We start from the raw sequence: 26,702 nt of genomic DNA on the forward strand, positions 1-26,702 counted from the left end.
GCTAAAGCAGATACTTTTTAAAAAACCTTATTTGTCACCTCCATAGATTTTCACTGGGTTTTGGGGAATTCTGAATTAAAGATGTATGAAATTATAATCTCCAGGTTTTAAGTATTAAGAAATAAACTTAAAACGCACACTCAAGAACAAGACTCTTTGCATTTTAAATAAAAGGTTGTGGATTTTAGCATTTAGGCATTAAGTCTGAAGATCCTGAACTTGCACTTTAGTCAAAGCAAGGTGAATGGTAAAATAAGATACATGAGTCTGAGTTCATTACCTGCTGACTCACTTCAGTATCTCTCCAATAGACTGGGTCGGGTTTTTTGCAGATAATCAGGTTGTTACAGCATTCCAAGAAATTCAGAAATGAGCTCTTGACAAAAGTTTCAAGAAAATATATTTTTTATTCAGCAGAGGCAGAAATCCTAGTAAATACAATAATTTCTTACATCCTTCTTTACAACATACTTTTATGTTCAAACATCACACTTCTGTTACAGATTTCAACTAGTATTTCAAATTTTGAAAGACCACATTCACTGAAAAAGGCAAAATACTTTTAGTGTTAAAAAATACACATATCAGAGTAAAAGAGTTGCAAATGTTTTATTTCTTGTGGCTAGTGGTAAGCATTCAAGCCCTTTAGAACACTGCAAGATACGTAGTAGTGATCAGTAATATTGCAAGCATCCAATTAGCACACACAACTATTATATTAAGAAATACATTGTACCATGAAAGATTGTAATCTTTCATGGTACAATGTTGATTTCTCTCTCAAGTAACATTGAAAGACTTTTCCAAACTTCTGTAATTACAGCAACACGGGCTTTTTACAAATCCCACATTCAAGTCCTCAGCTGCAGCAAAATGGATCTAAGCCTAAACCCCCTCAAAACAACTACCAGGCAAGAACAATTCCCACTTTGAGATGTTCATACAGGTCTTTGGAGTGCAACTGATACTTTCTCAGAAAAAGCAGTTGCAATTCTATTGGGCCTTTTATTTTCAGGAACAGGAATTAGGACAACAATCCCTGAGATCCTGTAGGATGCCTGTAGCCATGTTTTGACAGCCATCAGGTTTTGTTCATTTTCTACGTACCATCTATTCAAACCAGTTTTCTTTCAGTAAAAATAATACAGCATCATCAAATCCATTTTGGTATAACAATTCCATTTCCTCCTGGTTTGGTGGGAACAAAGCTTGCTTAAGTCTTACTAGATTGGTCTGAGACAGCTGCAACAGAGCAAGAAGCTATAAATTAGTTTATTAAAGCAACTTACCTAGACTTGACTGTGTTGCTATCTGTTCTGTCACATCTGTTTCACGCAGCATATGTGAAAACAAAAGACTAGCACGGCTATGTCGACACTAGTAAATTAACCATGTCCAGGTACACTGCTGAGCACCAAGACAAACTGGCACAAATGGTCTGCATATATGCTATTAAATTCACAGCCTCCAAGACAGACTGCCTGTAAAACTGCCCAAAGTTTCTGAAACGTTTTAACTTTGGAAGCATTCCCAGAACTGTCTGGCAGAGTGGTAGCTGGCACATGATAAACTTGTGCAAGGAAATATTTTGACAGCTTACTAGTGCAAACAACCACATTCTTGGGAACATTCCCAGGAAATGTTTAACATACGAATATAAATGTAGTTTGTATTGCCAACAAATTAAGAACTACTCAGCATCTCAAGTGGTCACTTCGATGGTGTAAGAAGATTTCAGAACTTTGCTCTTGAATACATATATTACTAAATTGTTTACAACAAAATTAAAAATTTAATTAGTTAATAATGTTCTGAACACTCCATTTATATGATTAATTTAATTTTTTTTTTTTACACAATTTTGCAAAACAGTATCAAAATAATCTTCACTATTTGAAGAAAGCAATTATTCCAAGTTCTGACACCAATAGATGGAGGAAGTTCAAAGACAGAGAAAACTGTTCACATTCCAATACAGCTAAAGGAAGACAGAAAACTCTTCATTTCATGTAGATTAGAGTATTGCTGGAAAATTTTTATTCTTGGTGCACATTTTTACAGCTCTAAAAGCTAAAAGTGCTTCAAATGGAATACTTTAAAAAGTTGCCTGAGATTCTGCACAAGTCTGAACTTGCATGACCCTAGAAGCAATGTAACTGCAATTACTTTACAATCTCTAATCACCAGCTCATTTTCCCTCCTTTAAATGCACTAGATATTATATAAATCATGACCAACATGTAAACAATTGCATAATTTTCAATATGTATGAAATCAATAATATCATACTTTTCCTTCATTTATCAAGTACTACCATGCTTAAAATCTCTGTGAAACATTATAAAGATTCAGAAATTCGTTCAATTTAGGATGACATTACCTGACACTGATTTTACTTAAATTAAGAACACTTATTAGGAACTGTCTAAAAGAAACTAAGAAAATAGTATCAATTAGCGCTATCTTTATTTTTTTTTCCTAATGCACTTTTGTTAACAGCTGGGTCTACCACTATTCAGTATTTTCTTTTATCAAGTCAAAGGAAGCAGTACTGTGGTTAAAGTCTGTGAGACAACAAAGCTTGCAAAGACAGAAATGTCAACGATGAAAAGGAGGCCAGCCATAAAAATCAGTCTTTGCCTGTATTTCAATATACAGAAGTGTTTCTATAACATCTAACAAAATAACTTCTGGAAACGCGTTGTCACAAATAAGCTTTCAAGCGATGAGGTGACAAGTCATTGTACACCAGGGGTCCTCAAACTATGGCCCACGGGCCGGATATGGCCCCCGGTATTTACAGACCCCACTGCCGGGGGCTGGGGGGGGGGAAACCAAGCAGCCGCAGATGACGGCCTGCCACCGCATCCGCGCGCCGGCCCCCTGGTTAAAAAAGTTTGAGGGCCCCTGTATGTACACCATTTCAAATGTATGACTTAAACTTGTATTTAAAATTCAATTAGAGTAGCTGATTTCAGTAAGTATAATGGGATGTTCTGAAGTTGCCTCTCCTGAGGGATTTTACAGAAGTCTTTATTTGTATTTTTTTTCCTATAAACACTCTGCCTAGCCAAACACAGCTGATCCCCAAAGCAAGCCTAGATTATTTACATTCAACAGCCTGTGATAATTTGTTCAGTTTTGTACTAGATCAATACTGTCCAACTTCTTTATTCTACGTTTTCCTTCCTTTATGTTTAAAAGTTTACCTCCATTTGCAAAACAAAAAATGCCAAAACATTAAGTTGATATATAAACAAAAAACAGACAAAAATAAGCTAACCTTAAACTGCACAACTACCTTTTCTTCTTCTGAGGTTACTAAATAACAAGCAACTCACCATTATATCTTGTTTTGCAAATTTAACATAAAGATCCAGACGTCCTTTATCCTGTGGACAGATATCTAATCGACCGCTGAAGGGAGAAACCGTCACAGTTCTTCCAACAGGAAAGATAGGAAGGCCATTGGTAAGGCCACCATCAACCCACTTCTATTGGAAACAACGAAATATTTTCAAAGTAACCTTAGCACAGCATGATCATAACCAAATACTACATCCTTCCTTTCCCTCCCTCCTCCATCCTACCCTCAACAAAGCTTACGAGTTTCCTTCTTGGAATACCATGAACAAGCTTGAGTAAGAGGCACAAAAATCAAGGACCTGACGAAGTACACACAGAGTGTTTAATCAAGGAGCATTTGACATAATGTGTAAGTATGTGGGTAATATATTTACCAAGCTACTGCTAAGGCTCATTAGTTCATCTAATGATAAAATGCTGCATATAGAATTTTTCTCAACATATACATGAAAAAGTAGGATTGTTATTATTATATGTGAACCATATCAGAAATGTATACTCCTCTAAAACATTACTCGGATTCAAACTAGGAGCTGGACAATCTGTATGTGCATGTAAACTGACTCTACAAGCCAAACCAAGCATGACTCCTCTCTTCTTCCTCAGAGCCTCTTGTCTTACATACACAGTACAAGACAGCATTAGCTGGAAAGCAGAGGGTAACGGTGGAAAGGAGCTAAGAACTGTGGCACAAAATAGGGAGCAGACATCAAGTCTGCTACAGGAACTGAGTATAGGAAAGAATGAGGAAGAAAAAACAAAAGCAACCAATTTCTTTCTTACAAAGCCATTTCTTGGTTCTAAATGCAGTCTAGAGACAAAAGCCTGATTTTTACAGGGACCACAGCCAAATTCCATTCCAATATAAGCAGGGACAGTTGTGACATCTCTTGCCAATATATTTTATACATTCGTATTTCTTCCTGTGCTTACATACACAACCCAAAAATCAACATCAGTCTACTGGCTAGATGCATTGACTGACCATATATGAGGTCTAGTGATCAGATGCATCTCACCGAACTTTATCCTACAGACAATGAGTCATTCTACACTTCCTTTACTGCCAAGGGAGAAAAACACTTCTAGCATGTGATTCACTTCATCCTAAAGTAGGTATTTACATCTGATTTGAATTGTGCTGAAAAAGTGCTTTCTTCTCCACTAATTATAAAAGACACCTAATGCTGTAATTGTAAGATTCACATCTGTGTTTAAGGGTTTGACCTCCCCAGAGGTAACTAAATACTCCAGGATATCATCTTCAAATTTCATTAACAGAGAACACTAAAAATAAATGGCAAATTGTACCAGTACTCTTCAGTGCCAATCAAGCAGAAGACTGCTTTTCTACTGTACAGGATATTATGTGTGGCCATCATAATATGGCAAAATAATGCAAGTATTCCCCATAATATTCTTGAAAACACCCACAGGAATTTAGTCACAAACGTTTTAAAAGAATAATAAAATCTCCCACAAAAAGTATATTACTGGGAAGTTGATTTATGACAACGACATTAAATTTGTCTTCAAACTGTTAGCAAGGCACTAGCTTTCAGTGTACTGACTGCTATACAATAAGCATTATCTCAGGTTACAGTGTTTGCTCTTCAGAAGTCCGTGAGATTCTCTGAGGTCATCACTTGCTTGTATAGATCCCTCTCAGCTGTGTCCTTTACTCTCGCTTAAAGCACAAGTACTTTTAACTCTATAGGTATAGATTTCTCCTAGTGCCACATTTGACTTCAGGCAACCAAAGGAGTTTGTTGTCACTTGTCCCTCGTTCCACTGTCAAGTCCCATACCTGGTGATACATGGATTTACTCTGTTTTACACATGAATACATAGCAAACACACACATCACCACCACCCCAAATGGTATGTGCTTTGCCCACCCCCCACCCCCCCTTCTTCACTCTCTCAGGTGAATGTCATGCTCCTGAGCTTATATTATAATCTACAAACATTCACATTCAGTAGTTTATATGGCCCTTCTCACACTATTATTTCATAATATGCTTCAGAGCTTGATTCTTGACATTAGCTTATACAGGTACCCACAATTCACCATTGAATTACTTTAATTTCCACAACAAAACTCTGTATTTCTTAATGCTTAGGACTGAGAAAAGGAGGAAAAAAATAATACCAAAACCATTTAAAGACACCTTTCAGATTTCTCAAACTCCTAGTACACCATTTGGTGTCCTAACTGCAAGTAAAGCAGCAAAATATCTTAACATTTCTAACACCAACTTTGTGTGTGTGTCTACAGTCATTTATTATTGATTTATATGCCATGTTCCCTGGAATACTATGTGGCCTTTTGTTGTGATTCCCGTGGTGAGAACAGTGGAGTCCCTGTCTAAGCCACGTTGGACACCATAGCAGATGGCTAATGTCTTTCACAAGTCTAGCTTAGTACTTTTACAACTTATTTTAAAATTAAATCATTTATGAAGGCAAGGGCAATACTTTTTATTAAGCACTACCTTTTGTGGATTCTGTTACTACTGGCCAATGTCCCTCCATTTTTTTTTCTTTCAAGCATTTGGGTGAAGCTGCTTACTAGTCAAAAATATTTTAGCTTCACAGTCCATCATGTTACACAGTTGAAATAAAACATTTATATGCTGCAAATAAAGAGATGTAATGCTCCAGCTTCTTTTAATTCCATTAACCAATTCTTGAAAAGTCCTTCTCAGCTGATGAAGCACATTCCTGGTAACTTCTGAATTAGTTTCTCTTTTGCAAGTACAGTCCAAAGACAGAGAAAGTTCTGAAAGAGTGTGCAACAAAAACCAAACCAGACAATGAAATTGAGAATGCAGGCTGGACCTAACAGAATTTACCCATTTACCAGTAGATGTTTTTTTTACAATGCTGTTCACTAAGAACAACAGTGACACAAACTACAGCCTCTTAATTAGATACAGTCAACTCAATCACCTGTGGGTCTTTATCTGGTTTAAAAATTAACCTTGCCAGAGGTTCAGAGGACACCAAACCAACTCAAAGAAAGATAATTTCACATGCAGCAGGTTTGCTGTGATGTTATTGAAAGCCTAGTCCAAAGGCACCTTAAATCCCCAAACCAGGTAATAAACTAGCCCAATCTGGTTAAGACCATTAACGTCTATAAATTCTTAGATGTTATCTTACACTCTCTTTTCCTTCAGATTTTTTTAGGTTCATCAGACCAGAAGAAAACATACTTGTGAACTGACTGATGTTATGTCTATGCTACCATGTAATTTCACTTATTGCCTCCAGAAGTCTAGCCTCCAAGCATACATACTAAAGGTATGCTAGCTAACTCCATTGAGCCAAATGATTCCCAAAAAGTATTCTTCCTAAAAATAACCCTTAAGGTGCAATGCTGCAAACAGTTTACCCTAGAGTTCACCCTTTAAGAGGAGTACAGTATGGACAGGCTAGCAATGAGTTTGGCTATTTTCTGACACTATTCCATCAGAAGTGTACCATACTCCCTTACATACCGCACATCACGTACCTCTGAGAACATACTGAAATACATTTTAAAAACACCCCCAGATGACCTGGTGATATGTATGCAGGTGACGTACGTAGCCTACAGAAGATTCAGATCAACTGTTCTGAAGCACAGGTAAGGCCAGTAGACTTGAGCGGCCAGCAGAGAGTAAACTTGATTCCATGCTGTTATGGACCATATGGCCTAAGGAATTTACTCCCTGAAAGTAGTGTAAATGCAGACAGACAGGACATTGGCCTGTTACAGTAAAGCTTTTGGGAAACTTGGAATATGATACCAACTTGATAGGTGGCCTCACAGGGCCAAATCAATATCCAATCCATCTTACTGACTTCAGTGCTTACCATGTCTGGATCATGAGGTTACCTGTCTTGTATCTGGCTCTACAGCGCACGTTTTGTGGCCCCTATTACTCACCCACATATCCTCATTATCCACTATTCCACGCCAAGGCGATACTATTGCAAGAGATATTCTAAGGTTTTTGCTCTCACTGCGCTCTGAGTGTTTTGGACTAAAGAATGAAAGTCATCTACATTTACAGGCAGCAGCTTCCTCAAAAGAAAAAAAAATATCCCCAAACCACAAATGCACCAATGCACTGTTTTACGTAACACGAGATGAGAAAAGTCAGTGCAGACAAGCAGAACTAATCACTCCAACAAATAATAATAAATGAAAGCAGCCTCGTTCCCAGAAACTGCCTTTTCTGAGTCTCACTTAAGGGGAGTAGTACGAAGCTTTGGCAATAACAAGCTTTCAAGTAACCAGCTTCTGTGAAACATTCACTGATTTCACTTTTGAATGCAAAAAATAAAGTTAGGAAGAAATAAGAACTGTCCACTAGGAAGAGGCTGCAGTTGTTTCAGTACATACTGCAATACCTACACAAGTCATAATTGCAGTGTCCATCCAGTAAAATGGGTTTTAACTAAGTTTTGGACAAAACCCTGAGCCAACTTTTCAATTTCTTAATTGAAAGAACAATAGAAAAAATGTAACAACAGTGCCTTCCCTTTAACTAATGACAGAATGAACCTAAAAAAATCCACGTATGCCCTCTGAACTGCACAAGCGACATATAAATACTCCAACACCATTTCCAGACCCTGGGAAGTGGCAAGCAGTCTCTGTTTGACTCAAACAGTCAGGCAATACTGATTCAAACTCTTCAAACACTTTAGCTGATATGTATTGCTGTATACATAATTCTAAAGCCAACAAGCTTTACAACATAAAAAACTTCAACTCTCTTGCTAGAGACAAATGCATATGGTTTTGTGGAGGTTTTTTTGGCAAGGTGGTTGTGAGGATTATAGGTCTTCTGAAGACATCATTTGGCTACATATGAGGAATAAAAATTATCACATAGTATTTTTCAGAAAGAAAAAAATGGCTATTTTCAGGCTTCTAGTAGTTACAGACTAAACAGTCAAAATTATTCTTAAAAAGTTAATATGTAAGAAAGACAAAAAGGTTCTTGAAGCTAAACCAAGTACAGGCAACTGTGAAAATGTTTTCTTATAGTAGTTTATACCTCTAAAAACTTCACAGCCAGATGCTATAGGGGGAAAAAAAAAACCAACAAAAAAACCACACCTTTATTCCTTAATGCTTGTCCAGAGGTAAAAGATTTGAAGGCACCTGCTAAGTATGTAATTTTGTACAGAACATGAGAACAACACATACATAAACAGACACCTGTATTCTAGCACATTCAATCTGCCAAGACCTCCCTATCATTCCTTCCATTAAATATAAAAGCAGAATGGTGTGCCTTTAAATCACAAAGAAATATTTTTAAGTTGGTAACACAGCTTGTCATGAGAAGCTTCTTCTCACGGTTAAGTGTTAGACATCTTTAGGAAATAGCTTCACACTACAGAGATCATTTCAGTCTCCGCACCCACAGTTTTTGAAACAACACATTAACACTGTGAAAGATGATATGAGTTTGTTAATCTAAAGTATGAACAGCAACAATAACTATTCTACAAAATAGAGTACTGCACTTGCCTTCCCTTAGGATCAAATCATTACCTCAGGAATTAAGAATGTTCTCATACAAAAAAACCAGCTGGTAGTTAAATTTAATGAAAAATTACCTCTCCTTTATATTCCACTGGCTTAATTCCTGCATATAATGGCACAAAACTACTTGCTAGCAGGACCTAGAGAAAACAAAGCAGAAAGAATAGCGAATGAAATTGAAGAAAAGTGTCAAAACGTGATTAAAACTATTCAATGGGGGTTTTTTTATGACTTGCTGACAACTCTCAAAACAAAGTATCACAACTTAACTTATTGATTAATGTGATTCAAAAGAGTATGAAGTCTTACACAACGTGAAGTAAATCTATGGCTTGGAGAAACTATGCATATAATGAAAAAAACAAAAACAAAGTATAGAATAGTGTCAAAGAAGCAGCTGACCCAATTGTTCTGCTGGCATATTTGTATAGTGTTTACTCAGAATAAATCAGATTTTCTAAGAATTCAAAATTTCCAAAATACTACAAACAGCCTGAAAACTCACATATGTAGATCTTTATCAGTATTAATACTTTACATTTAATAAATCCAAGTATTAATAAATTACTGTTTGCCCTACTGTACGCCTACATCACTGTCTACAGTAGTTCAATTTTTATTTTTACTTTTTTAGACCACGACACCTCTTCTGTCATGTTTAGATGTGCACACATAATACCCTTCTATCTACTCACAGCATCATCTATGACAGCATGTGCATATATCTCTGTATCTATGTATCCACCCATACATATATATATGCGCACAATCAGTATAGAGTATTTCAAAGAGAAGGAGTACATGTGTGGATAAAGGAGAATACATCAGAAATTTTCATATACCCAAATGTGGTGATATGCATGCATGTGCTTGGCATGGTGGTATGAGACACAAATCTGGTGAACAGAAGCAGGTTACAGACTGGAATATATATACTACGTGTAAGATGATCATGTGCAAAAAAACCCCACAATCCATGGAGACTATGGAAGAAAGTGCCTGAGCTTTTTTTGGTGGAATTGTGTATATTTTTACAACAAATTAAGGTACTTCCAGTATTAAATACATCAATTCCCGTAACAAGTCTGAATTAAGACTCTGTATGAAGTCTTTAACCTTCACTTAGAGAACTTTTTTTGCCTATTTCTCTTCCCAGTGATCCAGACCACCTCAGCTTTGTCTGAGCTCAAATAAAAAGCCTTTCTCTTATTTTCCAAATGTGAAATTGTAGCCATTCCTCTAGCAGACAGGCCTTTCCCTCACAAAAGCATAAGATAAGGTCCCCTGTGAAATCATTCCTGTTCAGGTTTTCAAAAGTGACATCCTACAGAGTTCTCAAGTTCCCAACATCAGTTTCTTCCTCTGACCAACTCCTCATTCCTTCAACTCCATCTCAGTAACTTTGGCCCTTTTAAACTAAGAGAAATGGGGACAAAAGGTTTGGTGAAGGAAAAGGGCTAAAACCAGATGACCACTGCAAAGTGTGACTTCTGTTCACGAAGACTGAAGAAAGCAGTTGGCTCTCCTTATAAAGTCAGTTAGACAAGACTGAGGCTAGGAAGGATGAGTTTGAAGAACTAACACTTAGTATTTCCCTACTACTAACAGACCAGTGTGAGCTCCTGTTCACTGCTCCCACCTTTCCAAACTAAATACAAGTGTTCTGCGCCCTGCTCCCTCACAAACAAACAAATCATGCCTCTCTTCCCCTTCACCTCCAGTTTTAAGAACTGCAGGTCTAGAAAGGCTGGTATGTGATGACTGTCTTCACATATGTAAAGACTATTTCAAAAGTGGAAGATCATTAACTGCCTTCCCACATCCATTGGGATGCAGGGATACTAAAAGAAAATAAGTTTAAAATTGTAGCAACATGTATTCAGTTTAGCCATTATGAAAAACTTCGGAATCATAAGGCTTGTTAAGCACTAAAATCAATTGTACATGAAGTTGAAAGAATCCTGGCAGAGATTACAGAAGTTTTGCTGTTATGAAACAGTTTGCCCAGCAGTATCTTTATGCCTTGGATGTAGTAGATCACTTCTAAGTGTAACATGATTCTATAACCTAACGAGCTCTGTCCTCCATGCTACCGGAGCAGCCAACAACATGCAGACTGCTGTATAAATGATACACACATAGGTGAAGGCATGCACAAGAACATGTATTATGAGATACACTTGATATTTTCTGTTCTTTCAGTGTATTCCAATGACCAATGATTTGGAATTTTCTTAGTATTATTCCAAATCATTCTACTGCTAGCATACAGAACAAAAAAAAAAAAAGAACAGAAATGGTTAGGGTCAACAAAAGAGCTAAATACTAAAAAAAAATGTATGCATTTCCAAGGCTGACTTGACACTTCTAATTGTCTTCAAGTTAGAAGATTTCACTGCAAAAAACCAACAGACCAACAGAATAATAATCTCCATGCTTGTCACTGCTGGCTACTATAGCTATAACTAACAGTGCATAATTTGAGATCAAGATTTAAAAAACCTGATACTTTAAAGGCAAACTTCCAATGCATACTTTGAGATTTTGCTAACAAGTGTGATTTTAAGTGTTAATTATAAAGAAGCTCTTCTTTAAGCATCCACAAAGACAGGGAAAGAACGAAGTCCTGCTTATCCTATTTCCTTCTTTATTCTGCTATAACTTATGATTCCTCCACTAATCAATTACTAGAAAGAACATTTGCTTTACATGCATCTGAATTCCTCCTACCATTTCGTATCAGCCTGTATATACAATCCTGATCCGAATTTAAAAAGTGTCACTCAAAAGAAGAGATGGGCAGTAGAAAATATGCTTTCCAGCAACAGTTAAGATACAGTTTATATATGGTACTTAACATTACATTCTATCTAATCCCCACAAGGACCTGTGGAAAGTGTTGGATATTATTTTTTTAACTTCCTTTTTTTTTTTTTACTTTCTTTTGTGATAAACTATAACAGAAATGGTATCAGTGAAGTAAGACATGCAAAAAGACTCAGTAAATTGTTACAAAATTTGCAGATTCTCGATTTCATTCTTATCTACTGTAACCATTAGTTACCCTGTTACATTTTAAACGTTCTTTGCCTAAAAGGTAGTACTTTAAAAACAGATACAGGAAACACACACACACAAAATCAATTTTAGCAAAATTTGCAAAACTAGCATCAAATTCTGCTTCCATTGTTTATGTTATGGTTGTAGCGCCACTGAGTGTGATTACTTGAGTAAAACAGTGATTTATTGTACAGCTAGCAACATAATCCTAAGCCTTGAAGAAATTAAAACATTTTTATTTAATGCAGCAATATTCAGCTTCATTACCTTAATGAGGTCCTCCCTGGAGGCAAAATTGGAAATCAAGTGATTTTTCTTAGTTTTGGTGTTAGTGACTGACACATAGAGCCGGTTCTCAGCTATCTCATGAGCATTAGAAGGAAGAATAGATTCTATGCCTCCCCTAGAGTAAAGAAAATGCTAAACATCATTCACTGTCATTATTTAAAAACCTTGCAAATATATTAGGGGTGAAAGAAAGAGTGCTGGGCACACCACAGTGTAGAACAAATATGCACACTCTCCATTTTCACGTACAGAGCTTCACACAGAAATTAAGATATGCATTAAGATAGGTACCGAAGTGTTTTCATAAAATCATAACCAGGTGTTACAGCACCAAAGTCCAATTTTCTAACTTCTTCTGCAAATCCACAGGCAAACTTCTTACATTTCTGGAAAATAAAAATATTTACCATTAAGGATGCTTTAGTTATGGGAAGTATGTTCATCTGTGGTATCTAAACCATACTAGCAGCTAAAGGTTAATCAAGAGAGAGCCACAAGATCAGACCGAAATATTTTCCCATAAATGTTTGGTTTGTAACAAAATGTTGACCCTTTTATAAGAACTAATTTGTAAGAAAACAAGATTCCTAATTAAAAACCAAATCAAAACCCAAACCCCCTCACATGAGTACCAGTTTAACAATCAAGGAAATTTAAAGGTTTTTCTTCTACATATTACTACTGTCAAATAATGAGTTCTCTGAACATACCATCATGAGAATGATTATTTATATTTCAAGTGTAAAGCCACCTTCTGTTTTAAAGACTACTCCAGTACTCAAACCAGACACAAGTACCTTGAGATGCCTATAAACCATAAAAAAGCCCTACAATTCTTACAATTTCTTTTCACAAGTTGAAAAACCATGCTACTAACAAATATACATATTTAATTAATATAATACCATGGAAGTATTTAATGAATGGAATACTATAATGAATGATACAAGAGAAGACACTGCAGAAAACCAGGCCACAGATTCCACTGCAGAAACCTCTTTCACACAAGCTGAAATACGTTAATGACTCCAGAAAAATAGCTTTAAGTGTGACCCGTAAGAACTCCAAAAGGACACCAAAGGAATTGGTAGCATTTATCTTTTAGCAAAAAGTTTCTGAAACAATTAATTATGATTCTGAATGCTTAAGACTCACTGTTCAGTATTTGTATTCCTCTTCTAATCCTTTCATGCTCTCTAATGATTTTAGGGGCTTGGGAAAAAACTAAATCCAATCTTATGCAACTTTCTGAAATTGGTACTGAATAGATCTATTATACTCATAGTCACCTATCTAAACACATTTATAGAGTAAAAGATCTGTCTACAGATAGTTTGGGGCTCCTGGGTTATTAGCTTCCTGCATGAAGAGTATGTCGCTAATAACAAAATAAATGATTGACAGGACTGGAAGGGGGGGGCTGGGGGAGCGGGCAGAGAAAGAACCAAATATGTCCTACTGAGGAGGAGAGTACAGGATTTAATGGAAGGAAAACCAGGAAAAAGTTGGGGTGAGGATTAGTATGAGATAAGCAAGCTGACTGAAGCATTTTAATTTCCTCACACCACTCGCATGCCAGATCGCTCATGTAAATGAGACATAAATGTAGTTCTTTCATTTACTTTCTCTATATAGACTTCAAAGAAATTTATCAAAAAAGTTCATTAAGAAGTCCATATCGCTTAAAGCAACAATCACTGTAAAGATTTGTGCTAATCAATTTCACACAGGTGAGATTTGCACCTTTACCCTACAAGGTACTTGCCATTGCCTGTTCCAAGCCAATTCAAATATATCAAGTATATGTACTAAGTCTTCAATTTATTCTCCATTAGGCAGATAGGGTTCTTCTGTAGTCAGTCAGCTGGAAAAAGGCACATTCAGACACCTTCTCTCTCCAAACAGAGAAGAAACCCACAAAAGCCTACAGAGAAGTAGCTCAAAACCACCATCTTTATATCTCAGATGCTTTAAAAGTGATGGGGAGCTAAGAGTAACGTGGAGCTGGATGAAACCAAACCTAGGTGAACAACAGAAAACTACTTCCCATATTACAAGTTACTAAGAATAGCCCGCACCTAGACTCTTAAATTCTTGCTGCCAAAAGGGACAACTTCTTACAGCTACAATTTGTTTATAATTTTAGTTCTAGAAGCTTTAAACAATACAACTACATTTTAAATAGTGACTGAGGTCATGTTTAGAAATTGGACCTACTTGTACCGAGTTAACCACACTTGACATCAAACATAATTAAGGTATTTTTAGAATAAACAGGTTCTTATCTAAAGCATCCCTAGAATTCTAAAGTCCCTTGCCTTTTCAACAGTGACAAAAAAAGATGTGACAAAAACATTTGCAAACTGTCATATTAGAACAGCAACAGTCAAAACAAGAAATCTTCAGTTAGATTCTCTCCAAGATAATGAAAGGTTGTATTAGAGCTTCAAGACTAGGACATGGTGAAAGTCCTAATTATACCTTCTCTAACATAGCCATCTCTGGGGAAAGAAAAAAAGAAAAAAATAAACTGATGTAAGAGTTGTATTTATGGATATAAAATATTTCAAGTTAGCAGTGTAATAATTATCATGATAAAGACATGAAAAATTAATTCTATTCAGTACACAACACTGCCTTTATCTAAGTTCCATGGTAATTAGGAAGAATTATTCCCCCAAAAAAACAGCTCTCAATTTTCCATGTTACATGTAAGCAGTGTAACAGAACAACTAAAAAGTAAATTTAAAAAAAGGACTAAGAAGTTCATGAAACATTCTTCAGCTTGTATGAAAATGACATTTTTAAGCAAAAATCCATCAGACTCAATGTATTATAGGCTTAGTTTTGACAAACAAAAATAATAACTGCACTAATATTTTTACATAGAAAGATCTATTTAAGTTGGACCAGGCTAGAAACAAATGCTCACACCCAGAGCCTACAATTAACAGAAAAATCTCCTTGGGCTAAGAAAAGGCTAGTTACTGTACCTATCATAGAGAAAATTTCTGTCAGAGGTATGCATTATATCAGGCAAACTTGAAACTGAACAACTAGTCAGAGGCTACAAAAAAGGAGTAACACCTGAACAGAATATAAAGCAAGGTTCTCTTCACAACAGAGTGGAACTTGTCTAATAGCAAATCATATAAAGAATGCACCTGGGGTGGTAGTGGAAGGCAAGGAAGAACTTCCTGCTGAAAGCAACGGACGTATAGTTAACTCTGCAAGCTAAGTTCATACCCCAGCAGAAACAAATAACAACAACAAAAAAAAAACCCAACCAAAACCAAAAACACACCAACCAAAAAAGAAAGATCAGTGGCAAAGTGTGGTATTGTTTGGGACTATTATTTGAAGCAAATGCAGTGAAACTTGTATTAAGTGAGGCCCGGAGAAACTTAGCCGACACTCACCAGACTGAAACCCAAGTGTACTTAGAAAAAAAATCTAACAGACCTCCTGCCCTAATAATGCTGTTTATTGTAATTCAAAATATTAAAGAAAGATCTTAACATTTTGGCAAGGCCTAGACCTTTGCATATATTAAGGCAAAGTCACTGCAGGCACTTCAGGAGGGCAAAGCAGTCTTAACCTATGGGGAAAAACAAACAAACAGAAAAGCTAATGCCCTCCCACATAACCTGTAATAGGGTAGTCATATTATATAATTTTATGTATATAAAATTATGTATATTATATAATATGACTATATGTCATAACATATGAATAAGTTACATTCATATAAGTATATATGAATATAACTTGTTTCTATATGACACCATATCCATGGTGAGAAAAAAAAGTGGCATCTCTGGAGAAAAAAAACCCAAACACACATATGCAGCATGTCAGAACAGAATTGCTGTGAGAGTTAACCCTCCCTGGCACACGGTGGGGCTACTGCTGTTAAGTCATAAACTGTACCGAGTCTAAAGGAGGCGTAAAAGCCACTTCTTGCGCTGTCTGATGGAGCACTGACAGCAAAGAAAAAAACAAGCCAGTGTGTGGTGTTCTTCAACTTTATGCAGATATACTCCACCTACCATTTTCATCTCCTTTCACAAAAGTATGAAAGGATGGTGCTATGCATTTGCTTAAGAAACCCTACCTCTAGCCAAGAAGAAAATGATTAACTTTGTAATGTACAGTGATCGAGTACATATATATTTTGGTGTATTAAAGTATATCTGGTTGCATACAACTCAACACTCACACACATGAAATTTATATTTACATAACCTAAATTATAAAGTTCATATGACAGTTTTTTTCTGTGAAGAAATACTTGCTTCATAAATATTTCTGCCCACAAGTCACAGATTTTATTAATGAAAACATATACACGAGTCCTGTTTCTTTAAAAGAAATAAGAAGAAAAACAAGAACCAAAACATTTTAAAAAACCTTAATGGCAGATGATTATATCAAAAATATCCTTTGACAATTATCATATCCTATACCTTCGAGTTTATTAATTTACCTCTATATTTTCTGGTACTGCTAATAAGACAGTGGCAGCCAGTGATCCTGCTGAAGCTCCCGCAAAAGCTTTCACAACTTTCAGGAACTTCTTACCATGCTTGTAAAAAGCAGCTGCTGCCCCCAAGTGGTAAATACCCAGAAAACCACAGGCTGCAAACGACAGATTGATACGTTTCATTTTTGCTGCGGAAAGAAAAGTTTCAGAGTCAGAAGATCAGTTAATTTTATCTTATAATATACATCTATACTTTTGCCACTGAACACACAACATACTGTATCTACGTAACAGAGCAGTTAAGAACAGTAAAAACCTTTGATTACTAAATAAATCAAACAAGTAGCAGTTAGTTTAGCAACTCCAAAATTGAAAACAACTCTAAAATACTCCTTAGAACAAATCCCTTTTTCAATCAATCAATCGATAAATATATATATATAATTATATACAATGTAACTGCACATTTTCATCTAACTTGTCAAAGAAATACAAAATAGAAGTAGCTACTCAAAAGTGATAAGAGAATGCTGTTGGAGAGCAAGCACCGTTAGCCAGATGGAATAAAAAGCAAATTAAAAATAAAACTACTGGCTACTGTATCATCCCCTTACACACACACACAGCCTTGTATAACTCACACAGCCAATATAATTCTCTAAGAAATCAATTTTTTTTACTTCGCATTTGGAACTCACTTGCTTACTAATATTATTAGACACCACTAACAGACAAATTCTTATTTAAAGTAATTTCTCATTTAGAAAAGAAAAACACAATGCATTGTGTTACTATTATTAAAACAAGAAGAAATTAAAAAAAATATATCAAAGTAAAACACAAAGCACTAAATGTATAACACACATAAAGTCTGACGGTGCCAAGGACAGAATTTAGAATTCATAAAAAAAACCAGGAAGCATAAGTTCAGATCTTTAGCGATGTTTTATTAAAAAAATTAAATATGAGGCCATACATGTTATTAGCTCTTCTGCAAATAACTACAATTATGACAGCAAGGTATTACAGATTATATTGTACAGAGATAATCAAGATACTAAGCAGATTATCTTAGTACTGAATTAGTACAAACTAATATTAGTACAAACTAATATTAGTACAAACTAATATTAGTACAAACTAATATTAGTACAAACTAATATTAGTACAAACTAATATTAGTACAAACTAATATTAGTACAAACTAATATTAGTACAAACTCCTAGTATATTTAGATACATCTTCATAGGAACTGGACAAAAACCCAAAATTCAGTACACTCAGTAATATACTTGATTTTTCTCATTCATAATGCAATAGCTGATGAGATGTTTCTTTTGGAAATAATTTACGAACACTGTGGTATCAGTTCTGATGAAGAGAGGCAAATGTGTACAGCAGCACATTTTGATTTAAGTTGCCTCTTCAATTCAGAAATGGGAAAAGCAGGAAAGATGGGGATAAGAAACAGTTTTCAAAATCACCAGATAAGAAGACATGCTAAACTCAATTGCTTTACCTGTAACACAAAATCAGATCACGAATGGGTCTAACCAGTTTTACTATTTAAAAACAAACAAACAAATTGAGAAAGCACATTTCATAGTGCCAGAGCATACTGTTTGATGCATCAGTCATGCTGCTATAAACACCACACTATCATGAGTTTATCAACTGTGCTTTACCTGCTTTGCACTGGAAATGCTTGCATATCCACCTGTAAGTAGGAATACTTCTAACTTATATCTAACACTTTTGTACCGATCGAAAGAATTTCAGGTTGGCTTTTGCTGTGACAGTATGACAGAAATGCATTTGCAATGAAGCAAATGATAAATCATGTTACTACTTTTAAAAAGAAAGGATTTTTTACTTTAAAGAAAAAAATCACTGTACTGCATAGAAGATAAAAAACACTTAAGATTTTACTGGAAGACAACAAACACAACACTACTTCAAAGATTTTTATTTTTTTTTTAGTGAAGTGGAAGAAAAAACGGATTTTCAAGTATGATGCCATGATGTGCTTCCTTTCAAGCAAGTTAAAACTCTTGGGAGTTTAAACAACTGATGCAGCTGTTTCTATGCCTTCTACAAATTAGGAGCAAAGATGCATCTGCTTCAGGGGACGCTGACAAAAAGTTGAAGTTGGTTAAAGCAACTAAATTATTTAGTAGGAAGAAAAGCAAGCATGGAAGAATTAACACCCATTTTTGTTCAAAAGATTTCAGGCTCAAGACACTACCAAGGTGAACCATTGTATGCAATAAGAACCATGTTTACGTAATTGATTGGGCAGAAAATAAACAAGAAAAGCAAGAGGTCAAAAGTCCTGAGAATTACATTAAAGGGACCTATGAAATGTAACTAAGAAACAAAAGTGTAACACAATAAGATTATGTAAATAAAAACAAGCATATGTATGTTTATGTTTCTGTATATACATATCTTCTAAACGTTCTAAAAGGCTAATTTTCAAAGCATGCTAAAAGGTATCTCTCCCTGCTGGAAAATACTGTAGATGTTCATAAATCAAAAAAAAGATGAAAACTTTTTAAAAAGAGTATATAAAGCATAGATACTGTAAGAAATTTTAGATATTTTTTTAATTAAAAAAATCCCTACAAATGTAGAAGACAAGCACACTTCATTGTATAAAGAATTGGCTGGTACGTTTTTTCTAAAGCAAGAACAGAAAAGGAGGTTATGTGAACTGAAGAGAATATTTGTATCTTGATCAAAAACTGCTGAAAATATACTGACTGAAGTCAGATGGCCACGCCTTCTCTTACATGGCTTCATGAGGAAATTTTATTTTTTTTATATGAGCTTTAGTCCTATCTAATTATCAGTTACTGTGAGTAACCACTGTTCTCAAGTGTCTGGACACAACGGCATTCCCTCTTTGGTGAGAGTTAATTTCTTCACACTTAGATCCCATACTTCTCTTCCTCCTTCTTCATTCTCCTACCTAAGAGACACAGAGATTACTGAATAAGCATTCATATCAGCTTCTTGCCTGACGAAAGGATTCAGCGAGATGAACATGCAAAAACAGAACACTGAGATTTCAAGTTGAGAAGCACTTTTTCAAGTCCAAACAGACGAAAGGAACACAATGCAAGACGCAGTTAAAAATAAATCCTTTTTCTTTTCTTCTTTAAACAGAAGTTCTTGATCCACTGGATTTGTATGGCATGCAATACAGCACTGTTTTACAGATTCCCCCAGAGAACTTGCATGTCTGTGTTATCAAGGTACTACATTTTTTTTTTAATTGGGATCAGTTCCCAAGCCTACACCATGTATTTGTCACATATACATGAAATTTAAAAATACTTGGGTAAAAATTTTGATCAGCAGATGGCATTCGTGTTCAAATGACAGATCTGGTGGTTACATCTAGCTGCATGACTGTGAAATGGGTTTTGCACATACATGTAATAACCCTATAAGTGGGTAAACAATGAGAAAAAAAGTAATCATCACTGAATCATAAAATAATTCAGGAGGTCTCTCACCCAACGTTCTTCTGCTCAAAACAGCACCAGCTATCAGATCAAAGTGGGTTGCTCAGGGCTTTACCCAATTGTTAATTTAAAAATTTCTTTAAAACAGTTTAGCTCCTAAGAGATAGCTAGCACCTGTTGCTAGGTAAAACAATCAGGTTCTCTTTCATTTGTTCAGAATATTAAAATCGTAGAGTACTGCTAACAATCAGCATTACAGAGAAGAAAGAACATCATCATCTTCATTCAGGATTATGCATCTACCTGAAGGCCTCTTACAACAAATCTGTAACAAAGCTCTTGACCTACAAAGATGATACAGATGAATAAGAATCATAGTTCTATAAGGAACTATCTGCTTGACAGATGCAGTAAGCAATGTCATTTCAGCTTGCAAAGGAATCTCCGAGTAAGAGGAAAAGGTAAGAACACTCATTAGATGAATGTACTGTAAAATCAGAAAAGCAAGGACTAAGAAACCAAGATGCTCACTTTTATAAGAACATAAACTTCCCATTTCTTTTGATTCTTCCAAATATGTCATGGCAACAATTGATTTGCAAGTTAGAACGGTGTATTTCAGAAACAGAATGATTCAAAAATGTCTTCTGCTTTGGTGGTACGTCATTAGTAGATCACTACTCTTCGATCACAGATAGCAGGGTTATAACAACTCCCAAGAGGACATATAGAGAAATTTAATTAAGTCTACAGCATGACTATTCCCTGACAATTTCTTACAGAGTACCAGAAAGAGAAGTGCAGTCACATCTGGACAGACCATTTTTTCAGCTGTCTGGACAAACAGCAGAGATCTTGCTGTCTTAGAAAAGGTATGAAACACCTGTTCCACAAGACTTCAGAACAAATATTCTCAGAGGGTTTAACAAATTCTGACCATTAAACTTATTATCTATTAACTCAAAGCTATATTGGCATGTCTTAAGAAAAAAACTGCAATGAACCTTAAAAGATACACAAGTACATTTCAGCTGGACAGTGCACACACATCTATGTATTGTAGAGATAGGATATAAACAGGATACAGCAAATGCTTTTGCCACTGCTTTTCAAAAACGTCATTTTTGAATGGCAAATTTCAAAAGATAAAGATTTTAACCAGGTAAGGGGATAGGTATGCTTCTGTTGTCTACAAGAAAAAAAAACCAAGCATAAGAAAAGATAAGTACAGGAAGAAACTAGAAGGATACTGGGGCTGTTCAGCCTCATTACAGATAATGCAGCAGTGCTCAAGATAAACATAAACCTATGAGTTCTATTTAAAAGAATCTCACATATGTGGAGGGCAAAAAAAATCACTGGTGATTAAAAATATACTGGGGGGAATAAAATATTCTGTTTATTCAGCAGTATCTCATCCATTTCTAATGCAAACCAACAAGAGGATGTACGTAAAGAGACAAGCCTGTATAGCAGAATTATGATACAGTACAATATAGCTTTTTCAGGATAGGTACAGTCTTCCTAATTGTCATGCACAAGCAATAACACAACAGTTTCTCATACTGCTGTCTCCTGAGCAATATAATTATATAAACAGTGTACCATCTCAGTGTCTTAACCAGTCAGCTACCTCCCTGCTACCCCATTCGTAAACAAAAGCCGAAAATGCCCAAAGCAACTGACTAAAAAACCTTCACAAACAAAAATTAAATATACATAGAACACAAATGACTAAGCACCCTAAAGCATAGGAGCTAAAATGCATGATGTGTAACACCACATTTGAGGATTAGTTATTAGCTAGGAATGACAAAACAAGCAAAGTTACGGAAAGAACTTTTTAGCTAGGCAGCATTGCTAAAATAAAGGTCATTCTTGCAACTACTAATTTACCTAAGTAAGAAAGCACCATTCACACAGGAATGTTTAATTGCTTTTTCACATTTGTAACAGAAAAAAGTTCACTAGCATCATAGACCATTCATAGCCTTCAGTGAGAACTCAAGAAACTGATTCTCCCTATCACACAGGATAAGCACTATAAGAGCTTGATGAAGTTGAGGAAAAATAAAATAAAAATAGTAATGCAAAACAATCAGTACAAAATACAATCAGCCATTAAAACACTTAGGAGAATCACATGAGTCTTTGCAAACTATAAAAATTGTGTATAATCCCCTTAAAATTAAAAAATAAACACATCACTTGATACAAAACTTTCAAATCAGAAGTTTAGACCATCTTGATCATTATTACAAGATGTCTAGAGAGCACAGGGAAGGCTGACTTCTTAAGAAAAGGTGGCAATGGTTCAATACCTTCTAATGGATGTTGGCTTCCATCACATACTCCACTGCAGCTTTTAACAGAAGCTGATTTAGCTCCCTCTGCACAAAGAGTCATCCCTGTATCTACCACTCGTAGTTTATCATTTCTCTTTGAAACCTACAATCATACAGTCAAATATTACTATTAAAAAGAGAAAAAAGGCAAATAACAGATGACCATTATTTATCCTTAAACAGATTAATAGTCAATTAAAACAGTTGTAAAACCATCTAGATGAATTTTACAATTGCTTACTCCGCATTAAACTAGTTGAAACCACAATGTTCCACTATGTATACATGCAGCAATTCATATTTTAATGATGAGCTTAATTAGCCATCTAGAAAAACAGTACCATTTGGAACTGTCAGTGTCCAAGATTAGCCCTAATTTTGTGTCCTTTCCTACTAATTTTGTTTATATCCAGAGATTTTCTCATGATCAAACTCTTATGGTTTTATTCTCCCTTACAATTGAAATAAAAATTGACACACACACACACACACACACCCTTTTTTAGCAGTATCACATTAGTAAAAGGTTTTCAACAGAACTCTGGTCCTGTCCTTCACTAAACAGATGTTATTTTAACTAATAAGCCTATCAGTTATGATGAGTATTGTCTGAAGTATAATTTAAAAAAAATTAATCTTCCTCCCCAACTTAGAACTGCCATCAGACACAGAAAGTTCATTCTAAAACACTGGTTCTCCTGCAACTTGTTGCTGCCTGCCTCTTGACCTTGACATACTAAAGGCATCTTCAATACATAAATAAGGCTGCAAGATCAAAAGCTTAGCTCTGGTGACTCTAAAAGAAGTTATATTATCACTGTATTGATGCACATCACTCATACCTAAAGCACCACAAAAAATACTTACCTGGAATTCAACTCTGTTACATGGTGCTCTTAGGGTGCAATGGTTTAGAATTCCGACCCAGAACCGCTGAGTTTTTGGAAACATGCAACTACCCAATCTGCCTTCTTCCAACTGAAGTAACAGCATTTGAGCACTACAACAGCATTTAGCAGTCCACATTTTCGTTAAAGTGACCTCTGGATCGAGATGATGTGGTAAGCAAACTGATACTTTCAGAAGCTGGTTTATCATGGAGTTACAAAGGAAATATCAATAGATAAGCTTGGACACCATAGAAGTACACCGCAGAAACTTTCTTCTAAACACAACCTGTTTAGAAACATTAAGGGGGGGGAAGAAAAAAGAAGGAAAAAAGGAGAAGTTGAAAGGCAGCTGGACATCAAGACCCTGGTACTGTGACAAGGCCGTCTTCACAACCCTCTCACTTAAAACACAGATGCATTAATAGTTGATTCACTTGACAATGAAACAATGTTCAGTAGCTACTCTCTCTCTCACCAGCCTCCATCTGGCACTGTGTTGTTCACCACTAACCATAAAGTCAACCGATCATTTCAGAAACATGAAGGGCTAATATTGTTAGTAACACAAAAACAAGCAAACAAACTGCCCCTTATAATTAACATGAACACACTGCTCCTGCTCCCTCGGCTGGAAAACTTGTCAGGAGTGTTCCAGCAACTCCAAATTGATTGTTCACAAAACCAAAGTCTGAAGACAAGATCCTAATAAGAAAAACTCAAGCATGCCAGCTGGTACAAGGCAAATCTTGTAATCTGTGCTAGGAGTGACTCACAAATCTGGTTTAAGTCTGGTTAACACCTAGCAAAACTTTGGCCATGAAGAGTAACATCAGGAAACGTGCTTGTACAGATGAAAAGCAGGTTACTGTCCCGACTACCAGTGCAAACCCAGTGTGATTCTGTGTAGGCAAGGTCTCAGAGGTGTACCATCAACTTCTACTTTATTGCCAGTCAAGTGAGTTTCAAGTTTTATGCTTCCCCTTGTGTGCCCTAAGAGGCCTACAATGCAACTGGATTTTTCCTCCCTCCACTTTTCCCCGGTAAACAACCGATATAAACAAGCAAAACTGAGCTGAAATCACGACACGAAACTTTTAAATGGAACAAATACAGAACGTCAACTGATAACTTAAGTGACATAATTAAAAAAGCCACCGCGTCTCTTACACTCGTAAGCTTACAACAGAAGGGTGATTTTTAAGCGGCCTACGCCCCTTCACATGTTAAGCTCAAAGCCGCCAGGCTCCCCCCCGGTTCCCTCCGCGCAGGCTCCCGCCTCAGACCCTCCCGGGGCCCAGCAGCCCCCTGCCCCTCTCGGCTGCCGGGGGGAATCCGGCCGCGGCGGAGCGGCCCAGCCTCCGCCGTTAAACAGGCCGAGGCGCCGGCTAACAGCTCCGGGCCGCGCTCCCAGGGTCGCGGCGACTCCAGGGAACTGCTCCCGCCCGCCGGTGGCTCGTCCTCGCTCCACAGCTCGCGAGACGACCGCCCCGCCCCTCCGCGCGCTACCTCCCCCGGCGGCGGCGCGGCCTCTGTGCGCTACGGCGGCAGCGGGAGAGTGGCGGGGCGGGAGAGTGGCGCCCGCGGCGCGCGGGACGCGTGGCCCCGCCCCTGCGCGCGTGCGCAGCTCGGGGCGGTTGGCGGCGCGGGACGCGGGCGCCCGGCGCGGGGACGGGAGGGGAGGGGAGGGGCCGGGCGGCCGGCCGCAGCCCCCGCGCTGGGAGAAGCGGCGCCCCAGAGCCCTGCGAGGGGGGCGGTGGGCGGTGAGGTGAGCGCGCTCCGCCTTCACCCCCGGGCGGCGGGTGCTGTGTGCGCCGCCCTGCCTGGGCCGCCCTGCCTGGGCCGGCGGAGGGAGCGGGCCCGCGGGGTGCCCGCCGCCCGCCCCACGCTGTCACCCGGTCAGCTGTCGCTGCGAGGCGGCGTGTGGGGGCGGGGGTCAGCGCCGCCCTGTGCCGGGCCGGGCGCTGCGTGGGGCTTCCTGCTGCCGAAGGGGCGCACTCAGGGCGGCGGCGAAGTTCTTTGCTTTTGTGTGTGTGTGTGTGTGTGTGTTTGTGTTTTAATAAGGTGAGTGCGCTCACCCTTCTGGCACAGGATTACAAGAGACAGCACAGCGCATAGATGTGAGGTGGAGAGAGAGCCTGTAGCCGACAGTGGATGAAGAAAACTGGGGAGAGGGAAGATGCCTGTGAGGGAAGTGTAGATGTGTGAAACCTCCCAGGGGTGTGACTGCAGTTGAAGCTAAACTAGCTGGCGAAAAAATACATGTTATTACACAAATTGGCCTCCTCCTCCTCTGGCATCCATTATTACTACTTTGCGTTGGTACATGGGAGGGGTTGTTATGGATTTGGGATAGAAGGAAGGAGGTGCAGCCTTTTCTTGGGGGAGCCTTGACCTTGATACCCTGGGGGTTGTCTTACAGCAACCAAGCCATTTTGTGGTGGAGTTACTGCCCTCTTTTCTCATCCTGTACTCTTTCCTCATATTTACAGAACGAGCTTTTAGATGAGAAAGCTAGATGGGGGGAAAAAAAACACCTTTCTCTAATTATGGGGTTCTAGTTTGTAGTGGGCTGTAGTTTCATTAGGACTACACAGATCTAAATAGATAACTTGGTTAACAGCTATGGCAAGTACAAAGGTAACAGACAGGGCAGGAGGACCCTCTTCATTCCCATCCTTCCAGATGTGAACTCAAGTGCATTAGTTAGCGTCTCATTCCTTCTGTACTGTGTCTGATCTATTCATGAATTGGAAGTTGACTGTGTAGATTAAGCTTCCTGAGTTGGTGAGAATTAAACCTTTAAAAATCAGGGATAATTCCAACTATAGGCAAAGCAAGTAACTGCCAAGGACAGCAAACCAATAGAGTCTCTCAAATGCAGCAGGTGGCATTTGTGTCTTTTTTACCCTTTTAGAAGAAAATATAAAGACTTCTTTGGTGCCTATCTCAACTCGGTCCTTTCCCCTTCCCATGGGTAGACTTGATCAGACCCTTATACTTCATGTGTCAAAGATTTTATCTGTTTTGTATTATCTAAATTTATCCATATTCAGCATTTTTATATCATGACATACAGCTTTCATTCTTTGCTCCTTTAATAGTTGTTCTTTGTAATACTCTGCTATTTTCTTAAGAATAAAATTACAAAAAAAAGGCTTCCATGAGTTATATCCACATTTCAATGGTTTTACAACATGACATTCACCAGAATAGGTATTTTGGGGCACCAATATAGCTAAGTTGTAAGTTAC

At 37.3% G+C, this 26,702-nt stretch overlaps 1 protein-coding gene across 6 annotated transcripts; it reads right to left on the reverse strand.

The window, feature by feature from the left end:
* Positions 1–387: 387 nt before the first annotated feature.
* Positions 388–25,039, reverse strand: PNPLA4 (patatin like phospholipase domain containing 4). 6 transcript variants are annotated; one of them, XM_055802542.1, is made up of 9 exons: positions 24,958–25,039; positions 23,429–23,737; positions 22,538–22,664; positions 16,749–16,933; positions 12,554–12,648; positions 12,242–12,377; positions 8,989–9,054; positions 3,342–3,494; positions 388–1,242 (listed from the first exon to the last, which is right to left on the reverse strand). In XM_055802542.1, the coding sequence occupies exons 2-9, from the start codon at positions 23,657–23,659 to the stop codon at positions 1,111–1,113; spliced, it is 1,125 nt and encodes a 374-aa protein (XP_055658517.1). In that variant the 5' UTR covers positions 23,660–23,737; positions 24,958–25,039; the 3' UTR covers positions 388–1,110. The 6 variants fall into 6 exon arrangements, with proteins under 6 accessions (XP_055658517.1, XP_055658516.1, XP_055658518.1 ...); XM_055802541.1 differs by lacking the exon at positions 24,958–25,039 and adding an exon at positions 24,619–24,939; XM_055802543.1 differs by lacking the exon at positions 24,958–25,039 and having other exon boundaries at positions 3,342–3,491; positions 23,429–24,939.
* Between the last annotated feature and the right edge of the window lie 1,663 nt (positions 25,040–26,702).

Source organism: Falco peregrinus, chromosome 4 (genome assembly GCF_023634155.1).
Source record: "Falco peregrinus isolate bFalPer1 chromosome 4, bFalPer1.pri, whole genome shotgun sequence".
In the NCBI taxonomy this organism is placed as follows: Eukaryota; Metazoa; Chordata; class Aves; order Falconiformes; family Falconidae; genus Falco; species Falco peregrinus.

Bases quoted from the DNA above. Each gene is read 5' to 3' on its own strand.
- PNPLA4 (XM_055802542.1), bottom strand. From the start codon at position 23,659: ATGATAAACCAGCTTCTGAAAGTATCAGTTTGCTTACCACATCATCTC. The intron at 9,055-12,241 runs GTAATGAAGCTG...TGTTTTCTCTAG, and splicing joins CCAGGGAGGACCTCATTAAG to GTCCTGCTAGCAAGTAGTTT. The intron at 1,243-3,341 runs GTGAGTTGCTTG...GCTCTGTTGCAG, and splicing joins TTGCAAAACAAGATATAATG to CTGTCTCAGACCAATCTAGT.